This window comes from Mesoplodon densirostris, chromosome 1 (assembly GCF_025265405.1).
Source record: "Mesoplodon densirostris isolate mMesDen1 chromosome 1, mMesDen1 primary haplotype, whole genome shotgun sequence".
Classification (NCBI taxonomy): Eukaryota; Metazoa; Chordata; class Mammalia; order Artiodactyla; family Ziphiidae; genus Mesoplodon; species Mesoplodon densirostris.
The window spans coordinates 181,207,170-181,226,955 of NC_082661.1; the positions used below are offsets into that span (position 1 = coordinate 181,207,170).

At 36.8% G+C, this 19,786-nt stretch overlaps 1 protein-coding gene across 1 annotated transcript in view; it reads left to right on the forward strand.

The window, feature by feature from the left end:
• Positions 1-19,786, forward strand: part of CTNNA3 (catenin alpha 3) — a 1,652,440-nt gene that overhangs the window by 34,556 nt on the left and 1,598,098 nt on the right. The window contains exon 2 of the mRNA XM_060092416.1: positions 3,618-3,810. Within this exon, the coding sequence (XP_059948399.1) occupies positions 3,618-3,810 (193 nt within the window). The remainder of the gene's footprint in view (positions 1-3,617; positions 3,811-19,786) is intronic.

Genomic DNA, 19,786 nt, shown 5'->3' on the forward strand with positions numbered 1-19,786 from the left:
TAAGGTCTGATAAAGAGGGAAAGGGATCAGTTGTGCACAGTGATAAAAGAAAGGCTAGCAAGATGTGGGCTTGGAGCCTACATTAGAATAATCTTTGCTGTAAATTCCAGCTAAAATTTTTGTGTTCTTTGTAAAAATATAACTGATTTTGTATTGAAAAAAGAAATATGAATTACTTTACAAAATAACTTCAGGGCTAATTTTACTGTTGGCTGGTATTCCTTGAAGAGATGGGAGACTTTTTCAAATAACATATGCACCCTCCAACCCTTGGTGAGAATCATTTACTTTCAGGAATCACAGTCACCTATGAGAGTCAGTTAGATCCCCACAGGTGATTTGGGGTAAAAAATAGTTTTAGCTTTCTTTTTTTCCCCCACAGGCTTACCAAGCCATATTTACTTTCTGAAATAAAATGAATCATTGAAAGCATCATGACTTTAGTTTAATCAATAATAAATAACTATTGTATGTTGGGGTATTTAAAAAGAAGACAGGTTAAGCTTGAACAAGTTGCAATTGCATTTTTTTTGATGGAAGCACAATGTTCTTATACAATGTTCTTTTCACATTTCTTACTTCTCTGGCATTTATTATAAGGAACGAAGCATTTCTGGAATGCCCATTTTAATTTCAAAGCTCAGGCTATTCTATGGAAAACATTTGGTGCTTGGAGGATCTAAACAATAATAGAGGAATGTTCAGTGGGAAGCGTCATGAATTGTGGCACTTAAAATAAATTCTGAAGGAACATTTTAGACAATGATACTTATTGTTCGTTTTAGACAAAGGTTTTTTTTTTTTTTTTTTTTTTTGCTGTACGCGGGCCTCTCACTGCTGTGGCCTCTCCCGTTGCGGAGCACAGGCTCCGGACACACAGGCTCCGCGGCCATGGCTCGCGGGCCCAGCCGCTCCGCGGCATGTGGGATCTTCCGGGATCGGGGCACGAACCCGTGTCCCCTGCATCGGCAGGCGGACTCTCAACCACTGCGCCACCAGGGAAGCCCTAGACAAAGGTTTTAAACAAGGTGCTATAATTTGTCTTTATCTGGGCAAGTATCTTTTAACTCTTGATATATAAATTAGATTGATAATAGTGAGATATTTGTCTTTTGGAATATGTGAAAACCCATGTAATAAGTCAGACTTATTATCATCTTTACATAATGCATGATAAAGACACATGGCCCTACTTGACTGCTTGTAAAGCACATAGAATGTGCTTTGTTAATTGACTTCATCACATTTAGCACAGGGGACCCTAAGAGCAAGATATGGGTAGACCCAGAGAGAACATCTTTGACAAGGATTCCATGGGGAATGGACTAGAAAACACACATTAAATGGCATCCAAAATTTGTGTCATGTAATGCATCTTAAAAAACACTTTATATTATTTAAACTTCATATAATCTTATAGGATAATATGGTTATTCTCATTTTCCAAGAAAGGAAATAAAGGCTTGCTACAAGGAACTCCAGTCTGGGTTGTGAATATGGGAATAAAGCAAATTAGAATAAAGAAGAGGGTCTTTTGGACAGGGGAAGGGAATAGCAGAGCAGACAAAAACAATTTTCATCCACATATTTCCCCCATAGCTTGTAAGTTTTTCTCAGTTCCTGGCTAAGAACTGGGTCCAGATAACCAAATAAACAAATACTTAATGCTCCATTAACAATAAACAAGCAAAATCTCCAGGGACTGCAGAGCAGGAAGGATTATGTATAGTCTGATGTCAAAGATGTGGTCCATATTTGTTAAAAGCCTCGGCTATTTGATGACATGCACCAACCTAGCTTTCAATAAGAGTTTCGGGTCTTCTATTTTAAATACTGGATAAATGTTTTTTTTTTCTTTCTTCCTCTGCAATGGGGATCTTCCAGGTTTGCTTATGAAAATGTTAACCAAATTTTCTTCCTTGGAATTCAAGGTTTAATTAAGAAATGGATATTTTTCACAATGTAATTTTGTATAAGGTTTTGTTTCCAAATATAAGTGCTTAATTTATACCTCCAAACAATGCTCTTATCATGAGTTTATTCTTTTTTTTTTTTTTTTTTTTTTGTGGTACGCAGGCCTCTCAATGTTGTGGCCTCTCCCGTTGCGGAGCACAGGCTCCGGACACGCAGGCTCAGCGGCCATGGCTCACGGGCCCAGCCGCTCTGCGGCATGTGGGATCTTCCCGGACTGGGGCACGAACCCGTGTCCCCTGCATCGGCAGGCGGACTCTCAACCACTGCGCCACCGGGGAAGCCCTATTCTTTTTTTAAAATAAAATTTTATTTATTTATCTTTGTCTGTGTTGGGTCTTCTTTGCTGTGAGTGAGCTTTCTCTAGTCGTGGCAAGTGGGGGCTACTCTTCGTTGCGGTGCGCGGGCTTCTCATTGCAGTGGCTTCTCTTGTTGTGGAGCACGGGCTTTACGCGCGTGGGCTTCAGTAATTGTGGTACGCAACTCAGTAGTTTTGGCCTGTGGGCTCTGGAGTGCCGGCTCAGTAGTTGTGGTGCACAGGCTTAGGTGCTCCGTGGCACGTGGGATCTTCCCAGACCAGGGCTTGAACCCATGTCCCCTGCATTGGCAGGCGGATTCTTAACGACTGTACCACCAGGGAAGTCCCATGAGTTTATTCTTATTTTAAACAAATTTACAGAAGTAGTACATGCTCATTATTAACATATTCAGGCAATTCAAAATATAGACATCAAAACGTCCCTCTGTTCAACTACCCCATTCATTAAGCCATTAATATAAAAAATATTTATTGAACAACTACTTTATGGTTGTTCTGAGTGAGGGAGAACAAACCACATTTCCCGTTTTCATGGAGTTTACATTTTAGTATTAGAAGGATGCAATAAACATATATGAACAAATAAAAAATGTCAGGCTCTATAAATATTCTGAAGAATTATAACGTGTAGTGAGGGGACAGAGTGGGAGAGGGTGGGGATTGGGGTGGTCAGGGAAGGCCTCTTGATAGGGCACTTTGAGGAGGACCTGATTGCTTGAGAGGCCAACTGATTTGGGGGGAGTGTGGGAGACAGGTAAAAGAGTTTACAAAGGGCCAGAATGTAGATATAGTAAGGATTTGGGTTTTGTCCTTCTGAAGTAACCACTGTTTTACATGTTTCAGAGTGGTTCTGCACCCCCTGCCCCAACATTAGTAATCTCTATTCTTAACCTACATATATTAATACTTATTGACTTAATTATAATTATTTTTGCCTCCCTCTTAATATAGATTGCTGGCTACAAAGTGATATAAATAATCATTTGCTCTATATATATCAAATAATATATATGTGTATATTGAGTGTTGTGTATTTTGCATTGGTCCAATGGTAAAACTTGATGAGATTCAATCTCTATCCCTCCTTCCTCCCTCCCCTCCTCACTCCCCCACTCCCTCCCTTCCTTCCTGTCTTTAGTTAGGAACTCTGTGGTAGCTGGTAATACTGCTCTTGGTGCCTTGACCTGACTTTTGGGAATGTACCAGTAGTATTGGGAATGAATCATGTTATTAAGAAATACTTCCTTTTGTTCTGGGCTATGATATCCCAGGGCTGTGTTCCTCTCACAATTTGTCTAATGAGTAACTTGTATTTTTCCAATTCTAGGTTACTACACTTGTAAATTGTCCCCAGAATCCTTCCAACAGGAAAAAAGGACGTTCAAAAAGAGCCAGAGTCCTTCTAGCTTCTGTGGAGGAAGCAACTTGGAATTTATTAGACAAGGGAGAGAAGATTGCTCAAGAAGCCACAGTTTTAAAGGAAGAGCTTACTGGGGCACTTGAGGAAGTTCGCAAAGAAAGTGAGTACTCTGGTCCTGCTCAGGAGCAAACCACTCCTGATGTTAGTTACCGAATTAGACTTGAGTGCTGTGCTTTAGTTGACTTGGGTTTAGTTAGTCTTTTGTAGAGCCCTGAGGAGCTAGCTGTTGGAGGCAGAGTGGCTCATTAGGCAGCTCCAAGACTCAGATCCCCCTCCTGGTTCTTCCTTTAGTTGTTCAGTTCCCCTCATGCCATAGTTTATCCATAATAAACAAAGAGAAATGTACAATTTTTGTCATAAAATGAGAAGTGACTAATGAAGCTGAAGACATATTTTCCCATACATAAACAAATTATAAAGTTCCTTGTAAACAGTTGGAGATGGAAGTTTCAGACCTGGCCACCTCAGAGGTACATTTTTTATTTTTCATTATTCTGGAGGTTTAGATTTCTGAAACATAAAAATTGTTTTGCATAAACTATGTATAACTCATGTTGCTGCTATGTTAGCATTACATAATAAGGGGAAATGCAGTGGGGAGGGGTAAATCAGGGGCTTGGAATGAACAGACACACACTACTATGTATAGGATAGATAACCAACAAAGACCTACTGTATAGCATAGGGAACTCTACTCAATATTCTGTGATAGCCTATATAAGAAAAGAATCTAAAAAAGAATGAATATATGCATATGTATAACTGAATCACTTTGCTGTTCACCTGAAACTAACACAACATTGTAAATCATCTACATTCCAAAAAAAAAGCACACACACAAAAATATTACATAATAAAAGTGTATATTTTACCTTTTGATATCTTGAACAGTTTTATTATAATGAGTGTCTCATTTGAAGGCTATTTCATAAAGAACTGCACAATATTCTTTAGTTAATGGAATGATTTTATACATCAGCTTGCTGCTAGGAACTATTTTGAGAGGATAAGGAAGCAAATTTTCCTGTTCAGCTTTGTAAAAGAGACTGCAGCGTGTTCAAATATTTTCCTCTCCCCATCCCAAACATAACTTTAAGAAAATCAGGAAATTTTTGCTAATTAAATAATTAAAATGAATATGCTAGCCACAATAAACTTTACATCAAATACAGGGGAGTTTTTTGCTATAGTTATATATGATTTATATATTAAAGGGATTCTTTGGACAATATATAGAAAACATAATGCCTAAGATATTTTGAAATAAATTCATCATTCCTCCCTGCTCCCTACCACCTCAGACCCACTCTTTCTCCTATCTTCTCTGCTTTGGTACCATCATCCACTTAGTTACCAAGTCAGTTAGACTCTTCATTTTTATTCTACCCTCTCTTCCAATTAGCCTCCAAGTTCAACAAATTCTATCTCCTTTTGTTTCTCAGATCTGTTCTCTCATCTCCATTCTTAATGTTGCCTTCTGAATTCTGGATTACTGCTTTAGCCTTGTCCTATACCAAAGCCAAACATGTTTTTTAAAAATGAAAATATACTCATTTTACTTCCCTGCTTAAAATCATTTTAGTAACCTTTGAAGGATTAGGGGACTGTCTTTCTGGATAAAGTTCAAACTTTTAAACCTAGCTACTACAACATTCCATGATTTGGCTTCTATTCTCTCCATTCTCATTTCCTGATTCTGTTCCCCTCTCAAACTTTCTTCCAAGTAAGGACTTATAGCATCTTGAGTGGTATATGTTGCTTTATGCTTCTGTGCCTGTTACCAGCAATTCCCTTCACCTGGATTGCCCTTTTCACTCAGCCAATTCTTACGTAGCAAAACTCAGCCCAAGTCATTTTTTTTTAAAATTTATTTAATTAATTCATTTATGGCTGTGTTGGGTCTTCGTTTCTGTGTGAGGGCTTTCCCCAGCTGCGGCAAACGGGGGCCACTCTTCATTGCGGTGCGCGGGCCTCTCACTATTTTGGCCCCCCCTGTTGCGGAGCACAGGCTCCAGACGCGCAGGCTCAGTAATTGCGGCTCACGGGCCCAGTCGCTCCGCGGCATGTGGGATCCTCCCAGACCAGGGCCCGAACCTGTGTCCCCTGCATCGGCAGGCAGACTCTCAACCACTGCACCACCAGGGAAGCCCAGCCCAAGTCATCTTTCACAGGAGGTGTTTACTGACACCTTGATGCTGATATAGATGCCTTTCTTCTATGTCCTGACAGACTAGGCATCTCTCTTTCATAGCACTTACCACCCCACACATCAGACATTGATTATTTGTTCAATAAATGTAGACTCAATTTCTTGCATTTTTTTTGGCCACACCACATGGCATGTGGGATCTTTTTCCCTGAATAGGGATTGAACCCATGCCTCCTGCAGTGGAAGTGCAGAGTCTTAACCACTGGACGGCCAGGGAAGTCCCTAGACTCAATTTCTTCAAGGTGGCAAGCACCAAGTCTATTTGATTAACAATGCCTGACATATAACAGACACCTGATAAATGTTTATTAAATAAAAAAAGAATCTAAGCATCATTTTATATTATAAACATTTATAATAGTTTTATCTTTGCTTTTATGAAAAATTATCTCTCATGGTTCCTTTGCTAAGTCTTTGGAAGGAATATGAACCCTATTTGGTACTGCTTCTCTCAGAAAATGTGATCTATTTGAAAATATAGTTTCCACAAGTCACGTGGCAATAAATTTGTAAGCCATTGGTCTTTCTTAGAAGGGAAAAATAATTGTAATAATTGTCAAGAAATGGTATTTGCTTGTTTAAAAAAAAGTAATCAACACTTTTAGCTCAATAAAAGTAAATTATTTTAAGGAAAAGTTCTCAAAGAGAAGTCTTTGGATTCTAGGATTATGCAGTGTGTCCTTCACTGTGTTCTGTTATAATGTGTGAAATACATATATATGGCATATGCTGTATACACAACAAATACATTTGGTTAAAGATCACCAAGTGCTTTATACTCTGAATCTTTTTGACAAACTGCCAAATTGAACTACTGCCACTAGAGTGTAGGAAGAAAGCAGTGAAATGGCAAGTGGTTCTGGAATTTGGGGAATGGCCAATGCTTATCCTATGGATAGCAGAAATGGTGACAGTAAGAGCACTGTTCTCTAAAACTTGGAAGGAATTTTAGCTCAGTGGTGGAGTTGAAGTATCAGGAGAATGAGTTCTGATCCAAGCAATTCTGTATGGTACTAGAAACATATTTAAAATTTTTCCTGCTTTCATTCTTTTTTTTTCTTTTTTTTAAGGGCTTTGTCTAGTGGTATAATGTGAAGGACTAGTAAAGAGCAAAGGATAAGTTTAATGCATTTGAAAAAGTGAAAAATATTGGAAGTAGAGGATATTTTTATCTATATATATATCTTGACTTATTTTCAAGAAGTAGAATTTTGAGAGTAATTTAGAAATTTTTTTCTAATAAAAACATAGTGTAATTTATATAGCCTTATTATAGGATTCTCTTTTATTCTGTTTTACTGCCTTTAGTAGCTTTAGAGAGTCAAAGTGATAAATAAAATGGGCATTTGGTTACCTAAAGAATATGCTTGTGGAAGATAGGTATGGATAGTATTGGGGGGCGGGGAATGGTGAAAGGAAAGGTGAAACTGTCAAGATCCAGAAAACGTCCACGTAGTGATTATATATGGTCATTCATGGTCGTATACAATGGTTAAGTATTAAATCTGGTATTTATTTAAATAGTTTTAGCATATTCACATTACAGTTACCTAGGAATTAGCTAAGAATTGTTTATAATGTCTAGATTATATATTTTGCCTATAGCATGTTTACTACCTTTGTGTAGCCTCTGCTCCCCTACAGCAGACATTGCTTCCAAGTCACACAATTGCTTATACAATATGTATGGTTTTTTAGTGGTTTATTGAGAATGACATATATACAAAAAGTGCATATATTATCATGAACAACTCAATACATTTTAATTGTGAATACACTAATGTAACCTCCACCTAGATCAAGAAATAGAACATTACTAGAACCCTAGAGGCAACCCCTGTGCCACTTACTACTCCCTCACCTCACAAGTACCATTATCCTGGTTATTACATAAGTTATTTTTTTTCCCCTCTTTTTGAATTTTGTGTAAGTGGGATCATACAGTATGTAGTCTCTTGAGCCTGGCTTCTTTTGCTCAGTGTGTCTTACCATATAGTAGTTCATTTGTTTTCATTGATGAATAGGTCATAATTGTTTATCCACTTTACTGTTGATGGATATTTGAGTTGTTTCCAGTTTTTGGCTTTAATATACATTGCTATTATGTATGCATTACTTTTGGTGCATGAATGTAGACATTCCTGTTGGGTTTATACCAAGGAAAGAAATTGCTGGGTCATAAGGTATACACTCAGGTTTAATAGATGGTACCAAGCAATTTTCCAGAGTGGATTTTCCAATTGACACTCTCATCAGTAAGGTATAAGAATTCCAGTGGTTCTATATTCTTGCTCACTTGGTGTTAACAAGTGTCAGTGTTTTAATTTAAAGTGTATGTGGTGGTATCCCATTGTAGTTTTTTTTTCTTTATTTTATTTTTTAATTGAAGTATAGTTGATTTGCAGTGTTGTGTTATTTTCTGGTGTACAGCAAGGTGATTCAGTTATACATATATATTCTTTTCATATTCTTTTCCATTATGGTTTATTACAGGATACTGAATATAGTTCCCTGTGCTATATAGTAGGACCTTGTTGTTTATCTATTTTAGATATAGTAGTTTGTATCTGCTAATCCCAAACTCCTAATTTATCCCTCTCCCACCCTCTTTCCCCTTTGGTAATCATAAGTTTGTTTTCTGTATCTGTGAGTCTGTTTCTGTTTTGTAAATAAGTTCATTTGTATCATATTTTACATTCCCTATATAAGTGATATCATATGGTATTTGTCTTTCTCTTTCTGACATTTCACTTAGTATGATAATCTCTAGGTCCATCTATATTGCTGCAAATGGCATTATTTCATTCTTTTTTATGGTTGAGCAGTATTCCATTGTCTATACATACTACCTCTTCTTTATTCATTCACCTAATGATGGACAGTTAGGTTGTTTTCATGTCTTGCCTATTGTAAATAGTGCTGCTGTGAACATTGGGGTGCATGTACCTTTTTTTAAAATAAACATTTATTTATTTATTTATTTGGCTGCACTTGGGTCTTCATTGTGGCATGCAGGATCTTTTAGTTGTGGCATGCAGGATCTAGTTCCCTGACCAAGGATCGAACCCAGGCCCCCTACATTGGGAGAGCTGAGTCTTAGCCACTGGACCACAAGAGATGTACCAGGGGTGCATGTATCTTTTTGAATTAGAGTTTTGTCTGGATGTATGCCCAGGAGTGGGATTGCTGGATCACCTGGCAACTCTATTTTTAGTTTTTTTAAGAAATCTCCATACTGTTTTCCAGAGTGGCTGCACCAATTTACATTCCCACCAACAGTGTAGGAGGGTTCCCTTTTTTCCACACCCTCTCCAGCATTTGTTATTTATTTTTAAAAAATAAATTTATTTATTTATATTTTTTAAAAATAAAATTTATTTATTTATATTTATTTTTGGCTGCGTTGGGTCTTCATTGCTTCACATGGGCTTTCTCTAGTTGTGGCGAGTGGGGGCTACTCTTCGTTGTGGTGGGCAGGCTTCTCATTGAGGTGGCTTCTCTTGTTGTGGAGCACAGGCTCTAGGTGCATGGGCTTCAGTAGTTGTAGCACACAGGTTCAGTAGTTGTGGCTCACGGGCTCTAGAGTGCAGGCTCAGTAGTTGTGGCCCATGGGCTTAGTTGCTCTGTGGCATGTGGGATCTTCCCAGACCAGGGCTCGAACCCTTGTCTCCTGCATTGGCAGACGGATTCTTAACCACTGTGCCACCAGGGAAACCCCAGCATTTGTTATTTGTAGAATTTTAAATGATGGCCATTCTGACCTGTGTGAAGTGATACCTCATTGTAGTTTTGATTTGCATTTCTTTAATAATTAGTGATGCTGAGCATCTTTTCATGTGCCTATTGGCCATCTGTATGTTTCTTTGGAGACTGTCTATTTAGGTCTGCCCATTTTTTGATTGGGTTGTTTGTTTTTTTGTTGAGTTGTGTGAGCTGTTTGTATATTTTGGAAATTAATTCCTTGTTGATTGCATTGTTTGCAAATATTTTCTCCCAGTCTGTAGGTTGTCTTTTCTTTTTGTTGATGGTTTCCTTTTCTGTGCAAAAGCTTATAAGTTTGATTAGGTCCCATTTGTTTATTTTTGCTTTTATTTCTATTGCCTTGGGAGACCCATTGTAGTTTTAATTATTGTTCTTGTTATGAGTCTTTTTTTAGTTGTAGATGTTAAAAAATCTTCTCCCTTTCATTAATTTAAGCATTTTTGATATTCAGAAATAATTTTGATAAATTCAAGTTAATCATTTTATTCCTTTATGGGTAGAGATTTTTCTGTTTTGTAAAAAACTTTGCCTATTACGAAGTGAGGAAGATATCCTCTAGTATTGTCATCTAGAGGCTTTATTGTTTTATCTTTACAATCCATCTGGAAATAAATTTTTATGAATGGTGTGAATTAGGGGTCATGATTCACTTTTTTTCATGTGGAAATACAATTAATCCAATATCATATAGATGCATATGGAAGTTTCATGGTTCCAGTACCATTTATTGAAAAAAACACTTACAACCCTACTCTTTCTCAATTGAATCACTTTTGCACCTTTGCTGAAAATCATTTGACCATATCTGTGTGAGCCTCCTTTGGAACTCTCTTCTGTTCCATTGATTGACATATCCTTATAGCAATAACACATTGTCTTGATTACTGTATATCATAGTAAGTATTGAAATAAAAATTATTTTGATTTGGCTATTCTAGGTCCCTTGCATTTCCATAAAATTTTGGAATCAACTTCTCAATTTCTACAAAAAAGCCTGCTGGGATTTTGATTGGGATTAAATTGGATCTATAGGTCAATTTGTGCTGAACTGACATTTTAATAGTAATGAGTCTTCTGATTCAAAAACATGTAATTCATTTCTTTAATGATATTGTAAATGGTACTTTAAAACATTTAAAATTTAAATCTATCTTCAAATTCATGATACTTTTTTCCTTACTTCTCTAGTCTATTTTTAAGTCCATCCAGTGAATTTTCACTTTATTGTGCATTTTTATTTCTTTAATTTTCATTTGCTTTTTAAAAATAGTTTTTATATCTGCGAAAATAGAAATAGAAATAGTTTTCTTTAATTTCTTTCCAAATTCTAGTTCCCTGCTCAAATTTTATCTTGCCATTACTTTTCTTGAACATCTCCATTACAGTTAATTTCTGTATCTGACATGTCCAATATATGGCTCTCCTGTAGGTTTGTTTCCATTGTGTTTTTCCTTTTTTTTTTTTTTTTTTTTTTTTTGCGGTATGCGGGCCTCTCACTGTTGTGGCCTCTCCCGTTGCGGAGCACAGGCTCCGGATGCGCAGGCCCAGCGGCCATGGCTCACGGGCCCAGCCACTCCGCGGCATATGGGATCCTCCCAGACCGGGGCATGAACCCGTATCCCCTGCATCGGCAGGCGGACTCTTAACCACTGCGCCACCAGGGAGGCCCCCTTTTGGTTTTTAAAGTAACTGATTTTGTCTCCTGGTGTCTTGGATAGTTTTTGATCAAATGCTGGGCATTGTGGATGAAAATTTTAGAATTAATTTTTAAAGATTATTCTATTTCTAGCTAGCCCTTACTCTTGGATTTAGCATCTCAGAGGTCAATTGAAAGCATAGGATATTTAACAGGACATTTCATCTCAGGCAGTCTCAGAACTCCAATTTTATCTCTCTGACTTCCTGAAGGAGGGAAAAATTCTTTGCTTAACATCTCATTCTCTCAGCTGCCATTTTTTTGGCTTCTCTCTTGTTCAGTCTCTCTGCCATTTGGTTTCTTATAATCATATACAAAAAAGTCAACTTCAGGTGGATTTAGGATCTAAAAATTAAAAAATCAGTGAAAAATAAGGGTGAATTTTTTTGAGGCTTTGGATGTTCAACAGGATTTATTAAACATGAAACAAAAAACTATAAAGAAAAGACTGACATTTTATTATACCAAAATTAAGGACTTTCTTACATCAAAAAAAATTTTAAAGAAAATGAAAAGACACTCCTAGAAAAGATATTGGCATAAACACAACAAGGGATTAATAACAAGAACACATAAAGAACTCTCATAAATCAATAAGAAAAACAAAAGAAAAATGGGCATGCAAAGGTTTTTACAGAAGAATAAACACAAACAAAAATACAGAGATGTTCAACCTCTTTAATGATCAGGGACATGCAAATGAGATACCATTTTATACAATTCAATTGGCAAAAATTTAAAAGTCTAATGTGTTACAAAGACTTTGAAGCAATAGTATCTTTTATACATTGTTTATGGGAATGTAAATTGGTACAACTATTTTGAAAAACAGTTTTGGTATGTCACTTTAGTCAAATGCCAAAGTTCCATTTACATATGGGTATGTTTCTGGACTCAAATCAATTATATTTCTGGTGTTGTGGGTGTGTAGAAATGCAGTTGTCTTTTTAAGATTGGCACTTCTTGAGGTATTACCTCTGAAATGAAACTTTGGATAGTAATTTTAAAAAGAGGGAAACATTTGAGACATGCAAACACACATGACCTGTTTCTTTGGGATCCTTATAAAGGTAAGATTATGGTACTTTATTTGGCTTATGTTAGAAACAAATTTTATAAAAGTGGTGTGACACAGTATATGGCATTTGCTGTTAATACACAAAATTGCAAAGAACAAAGAATTGTTTTAACAGAGATTATACATACTTTCTATTCATAAACATTTAGGAATATGTGCTGTTCTCAGGTCTCTAATTCTAAAGATGCTACTTTTTCTAATATGTAGAAAGATAAGTATAGTGATGTACGGTCTATTGTGGTGGCTGGGAAAACTACACTTTGAAGTTTTGTTAACATCATGAACTGTCTTTCATAATAAATTCTAGAGATAATTAATAAACAAAGATATTATTAGTTTTGCTGTTTGGAAAAAAAGATAACTAATCATCTGAGTTTAGCAAAAGTCTTAAAGATTTGTCAGTTAAATCAGAGTCTTTTTCCTTAGAACATTTAAAAATAATATTTAGTTTTCTCATGTAAACATTAACTGCTTTATCTTAATAATTACACAGTTTTAGATTCTTAGTAAAAATTACACATTTTTAGATATAAAAGTATGGGTTCCTTAATGTATAAAAGGATAATTAATTTGAGATTTCAAGAGTGTTCAGAGAAAGGTTCCAATTCAACTCTTTTGTATACTGCCATACAAACCAAGGTGCATACACAGGTGGAGTACAGCACCTATCAAATCCCCATATATTAATACTTTGGTTTAAATTTTCTGGAGCTGGAACGTGTAGTCTAACATCAGTAGTCTTGGCAGTTTATGCCTACCAGAGCCAGCCGTTGGAAACATGTATTTTGGCCTTCGTATTTATGTATGTCAGATGGGATCGGACTTGCAAATTTGTTGGAATCCTGCCACTGCTAAAATATTTCCCCATCTATTTTTTTTAAACATCTTTATGAGAGTATAATTGCTTTACAATGGTGTGTTAGTTTCTGCTTTATAACAAAGTGAATCAGTTATACATATACATATGTTCCCATATCTCTTCCCTCTTGCATCTCCCTCCCTCCCACCCTCCCTATCCCACCCCTCTAGGTGGTCACAAAGCACCGAGCTATGCTCCCTGTGCTATGCGGCTGCTGCCCACTAGCTATCTATTTTACGTTTGGTAGTGTATATATGTCCATGCCACTCTCTCACTTTGTCACAGCTTACCCTTCCCCCTCCCCGTATCCTCAAGTCCATTCTCTAGTAGGTCTGTTTCTTTATTCCCATCTTACCCCTAGGTTCTTCACGACTTTTTTTTTCTTAGATTCCATATGTATGCATTAGCATATGGTATTCATTTTTCTCTTTCTGACTTACTTCACTCTGTATGACAGACTCTAGGTCCATCCACCTCACTACAAATATCTCAATTTCATTTCTTTTTATGGCGGAGTAATATTCCATTGCATATATGTGCCACATCTTCTTTATCCATTCATCTGTTGATGGACACTTAGGTTGCTTCCATGTCCTGGCTATTGTAAATAGAGCTGCAATGAACATTTTGGTACATGACTCTTTTTGAATTATGGTTTTCTCAGGGTATATGCCCAGTAGTGGGATTGCTGGGTCATATGGTAGTTCTATTTGTAGTTTTTTAAGGAACCTCCATACTGTTCTCCATAGTGGCTGTATCAATTTACATTCCCACCAACAGTGCAAGAGTGTTCCCTTTTCTCCACACCCTCTGCAGCATTTATTGTTTCTAGATTTTTTGATGATGGCCATTCTGACTGGTGTGAGGTGATATCTCATTGTAGTTTTGATTTGCATTTCTCTAATGATTAATGATGTTGAGCATACTTTCATGTGTTTGTTGGCAATCTGTATATCTTCTTTGGAGAAATGTCTATTTAGGCCTTCTGCCCATTTTTGGATTGGGTTGTTTGTTTTTTTGTTATTGAGCTGGACGAGCTGCTTGTAAATCTTGGAGATTAATCCTTTGTCAGTTGCTTCATTTGCAAATATTTTCTCCCATTCTGAGGGTTGTCTTTTCGTCTTGTTTATGGTTTCCTTTGCTGTGCAAAAGCTTTGAAGTTTCATTAGGTCCCATTTGTTTATTTTTGCTTTTATTTCCATTTCTCTAGGAGGTGGGTCAAAAAGGATCTTGCTGTGATTTATGTCAAAGAGTATTCTGCCTATGTTACTCTCTAAGAGTTTGATAGTGTCTGGCCTTACATTTAGGTCTTTAATCCATTTTGAGTTTATTTTTGTGTATGGTGTTAGGGAGTGTTCTAATTCATACTTTTACATGTAGCTGTCCAGTTTTCCCAGCAACACTTATTGAAGAGACTGTCTTTTCTCCACTGTATATTCTTGCCTCCTTTATCAAAGATAAGGTGACCATAAGTGCATGGGTTTATCTCTGGGCTTTCTATCCTGTTCCATTGATCTATATTTCTGGTTTTGTGCCAGTACCACACTGTCTTAATTACTGTAGCTTTGTAGTATAGTCTGAAGTCAGGGAGTCTGATTCCTCCAGCTCCATTTTTCGTTCTCAAGATTGCTTTGTCTAATCGGGGTCTTTTCTGTTTCCATACAAATTGTGAAATTTTTTGTTCTAGTTCTGTGAAAAATGCCCTTGGTAGTTTGATAGGGATTGCATTGAATCTGTAGATGGCTTTGGGTAGTATAGTCATTTTCACAGTGTTGATTCTTCCAATCCAAGAACATGGTATATCTCTCCATCTATTTGTATCATCCTTAATTTCATTCATCATTGTCATAATTTTCTGCATACAGGTGTTTTGTCTCCTTAGGTAGGTTTATTCCTAGATATTTTATTCTTTTTGTTGCAATGGTGAATGGGAGTGTTTGCTTAATTGCACTTTCAGATTTTTCATCATTAGTGTATAGGAATGCAAGAGATTTCTGTGCATTAATTTTGTGTCCTCCTACTTTACCAAATTCATTGATTAGCTCTACTAGTTTTCTGGTAGCATCTTTTGGATTCTTTACGTAAAGTATCATGTCATCTGCAAACAGTGACAGCTTACTTCTTCTTTTCCGATTTGGATTCCTTTTATTTCTTTTTCTTATCTGATTGCTGTGACTAAAACTTCCAAAACTATGTTGAATAAGAGTGGTGAGAGGGGGCAGCCTTGTCTTGTTCCTGATCTTAGTGGAAATGGTTTCAGTTTTTCACCGTTGAGGATGATGTTGGCTGTGGGTTTGTCATATATGGCCTGTATTATGTTGAGGAAAGTTCCCTCTATGCCTACTTTCTGCAGGGTACTTTTAATCTTAAATGGGTGTTGAATTTTGTCGAAAGCTTTCTCTGCATCTATTGAGATGATCATATCGTTTTTCTCCTTCAATTTGTTAATATGGTGTATCACATTGATTGATTTGCATATATTGAAGAATCCTTGCATTCCTGGAATAAACCCCACTTGATCATGGTGTATGATCCTTTTAATGTGCTGTTGGATTCTGTTTGCTAGTATTTTGTTGAGGATTTTTGCATCTATGTTCAGCAGTGATATTGTCCTGTAGTTTTCTTTCTTTGTGACATCTTTGTCTGGTTTTGGTATCAGGGGGATGGTGGCCTCATAGAATGAGTTTGGGAGTGTTCCTCCCTCTGCTATATTTTGGAAGAGTTTGAGAAGGATAGGTATTAGCTCTTCTCTAAATGTTTGATAGAATTCGCTTGTGAAGCCATCTGGTCCTGGGATTTTGTTTGTTGGAAGATTTTTTTTTTTGCCTTATAACAAATTTAATCAGTTATACATATACATATGTTCCCATATCCCCTCCCTTTTGTGTCACCCTCCCACCCTCCCTATCCCACCCCTCCAGGCGGTCACAAAGCACCGAGCTGATCTCCCTGTGCTATGCGGCTGCTTCCCAGTAGCTATCTACCTTACGTTTGGTAGTGTATATATGTCCATGCCTCTCTTTTGCTTTGTCACAGCTTACCCTTCCCCCTCCCCATATATTGAAGTCCATTCTCTAGTAGGTATGTGTCTTTATTCCTGTCTTACCCCTATGTTCTTCATGACATTTTTCCCTTAAATTCCATATATATGTGTCAGCATACAGTATTTGTCTTTCTCTTTCTGACTTACTTCACTCTGTATGACATACTCTAGGTCCATCCATCTCATTACAAATAACTCAATTTCATTTCTTTTTATGGCTGAGTAATATTCCATTGTATATATGTGCCACATCTTCTTTACCCATTCATCCGATGATGGACACTTAGGTTGTTTCCATCTCCGGGCTATTGTAAATAGGGCTGCTATAAACATTTTGGTACATGTCTCTTTTTGAATTATGGTTTTCTCAGGGTATATGCCCAGTAGTGGGATTTCTGGGTCATATGGTAGTTCTATTTGTAGTTTTTTAAGGAAGCTCCATACCGTTCTCCATAGTGGCTGTACCAATCCACATTCCCACCAGCAGTGCAAGAGTGTTCCCTTTTTTCCACACCCTCTCCAGCATTTATTGTTTCTAGATTTCTTGGTGATGGCCATTCTGACTGGTGTGAGATGATATCTCATTGTAGTTTTGATTTGCATTTCTCTAATGAGTAAAGATGTTGAGCCTTCTTTCATGTGTTGGTTGGCAGTCTGTATATCTTCTGTGGAGAAATGTCTGTTTAGGTCTTCTGCCCATTTTTGGATTGGGTTGTTTGTTTTTTTGTTATTGAGCTGCATGAGCTGCTTATAAATTTTGGAGATTAATCCTTTGTCAGTTGCTTCATTTGCAAATATTTTCTCCCATTCTGAGGGTTGTCTTTTGGTCTTGTTTATGGTTTCCTTTGCTGTGCAAAAGCTTTTAAGTTTCATTAGGTCCCATGTGTTTATTTTTGTCTGTATTTCCATTTCTCTAGGAGGTGGGTCCAAAAGGATCTTGCTGTGATTTATGTCATAGAGTGTTCTGCCTATGTTTTCCTCTAAGAGTTTGATAGTGTCTGGCCTTACATTTAGGTCTTTAATCCATTTTGAGCTTATTTTTGTGTATGGTGTTAGGGAGTGATCTAATCTCATACTTTTACATGTCCCTGTCCAGTTTTTCCAGCACCACTTATTGAAGAGACTGTGCTTTCTCCACTGTACATTCCTGCCTCGTTTATCAAAGATAAGGTGACCATATGTCCGTGGGTTTATCTCTGGGCTTTCTATCCTGTTCCATTGATCTATCTTTCTGTTTTTGTGCCAGTACCATACTGTCTTGATTACTGTAGCTTTGTAGTATAGTCTGAAGTCAGGGAGCCTGATTCCTCCAGCTCCATTTTTCTTTCTCAAGATTGCTTTGGCTATTCGGGGTCTTTTGTGTTTCCATATAAATTGTGAATTTTTTTGTTCTAGTTCTGTGAAAAATGTCAGTGGTAGTTTGATAGGGATTGCATTGAATCTGTAGATTGCTTTGTGTAGTAGAGTCATTTTCACAATGTTTATTCTTCCAATCCAAGAACATGGTATCTCTCCATCTATTTGTATCATCTTTAATTTCTTTCATCAGTGTCTTATAATTTTCTGCATACAGGTGTTTTGTCTCCTTAGGTAGGTTTATTCCTAGATATTTTATTCTTTTTGTTGCAATGGTAAATGGGAGTGTTTCCTTGATTCCACTTTCAGATTTTTCCTCATTAGTATATAGGAATGCCAGAGATTTCTGTGCATTAATTTTGTATCCTGCAACTTTACCAAATTCATTGATTAGCTCTACTAGTTTTCTGGTAGCATCTTTAGGATTCTCTATGTATAGTATCATGTCATCTGCAAACAGTGACAGCTTTACTTCTTCTTTTCCAATTTGGATTCCTTTTATTTCCTTTTCTTCTCTGATTGCTGCGGCTAAAACTTCCAAAACTAGGTTGAATAAGAGTGGTGAGAGTGGGCAACCTTGTCTTGTTCCTGATCTTAGTGGAAATGGTTTCAGTTTTTCACCATTGAGGATGATGCTGGCTGTGAGTTTGTCATATATGGCCTTTATTATGTTGAGGAAAGTTACCTCTATGCCTACTTTCTGCAGGGTTTTTATCGTAAATGGGTGTTGAATTTTGTCGAAAGCTTTCTCTGCATCTATTGAGATGATCATATGGTTTTTCTCCTTCAACTTGTTAATATGGTGTATCACGTTGATTGATTTGCGTATATTGAAGAATCCTTGCATTCCTGGAATAAACCCCACTTGATCATGGTGTATGATCCTTTTAATGTGCTGTTGGATTCTGTTTGCTAGTATTTTGTTGAGGATTTTTGCATCTATGTTCATCAGTGATATTGGCCTGTAGTTTTCTTTCTTTGTGACATCCTTGTCTGGTTTTGGTATCAAGGTGATGGTGGCCTCGTAGAATGAGTTTGGGAGTGTTCCTCCCTCTGCTATATTTTGGAAGAGTTTGAGAAGGATAGGTATTAGGTCTTCTCTAAATGCTTGATAGAATTCGCCTGTGAAGCCATCTGGTCCTGGGCTTTTGTTTGTTGGAAGATTTTTAATCACAGTTTCAATTCCAGTGCTTGTGATTGGTCTGTTCATATTTTCTATTTCTTCCTGATTCAGTCTTGGCAGGTTGTCCATTTCTAAGAATTTCTCCATTTCTTCCAGGTTGTCCATTTTATTGGCATAGAGTTGCTTGTAGTAATCTCTCATGATCTTTTGTATTTCTGCAGTGTCAGTTGTTACTTCTCCTTTTTCATTTCTAATTCTATTGATTTGCGTCTTCTCCCTTTTTTTCTTGATGAGTCTGGCTAATGGTTTATCAATTTTGTTTATCTTCTCAAAGAACCAGCTTTTAGTTTTATTGATCTTTGCTATCGTTTCCTTCATTTCTTTTTCATTTATTTCTGATCTGATTTTTATGATTTCTTTCCTTCTGCTAACTTTGGGATGTTTTTGTTCTTCTTTCTCTAATTGCTTTAGGTGCAAGGTTAGGTTGTTTATTCGAGATGTTTCCTGTTTCTTAAGGTGGGATTGTATTGCTATAAACTTCCCTCTTAGAACTGCTTTTGCTGCATCCCATAGGTTTTTGGTTGTCGTGTTTCCATTGTCATTTATTTCTAGGTATTTTTTAATTTCCTGTTTGATTTCTTCAGTGATCACTTCGTTATTAAGTAGTGTATTGTTTAGCCTCCATGTGTTTGTAGTTTTTACCGCTCTTTTCCTGTAATTGATATCTAGTGTCATAGCATTGTGGTCGGAAAAGATACTTGATACAATTTCAATTTTCTTAAATTTACCAAGGCTTGATTTGTGACCCAAGAGATGATCTATCCTGGAGAATGTTCCATGAGCACTTGAGAAAAATGTGTATTCTGTTGTTTTTGGATGGAATATCTTATAAATATCAATTAAGTCCATTTTGTTTAATGTATCATTTAAAGTTTGTGTTTCCTTATTTA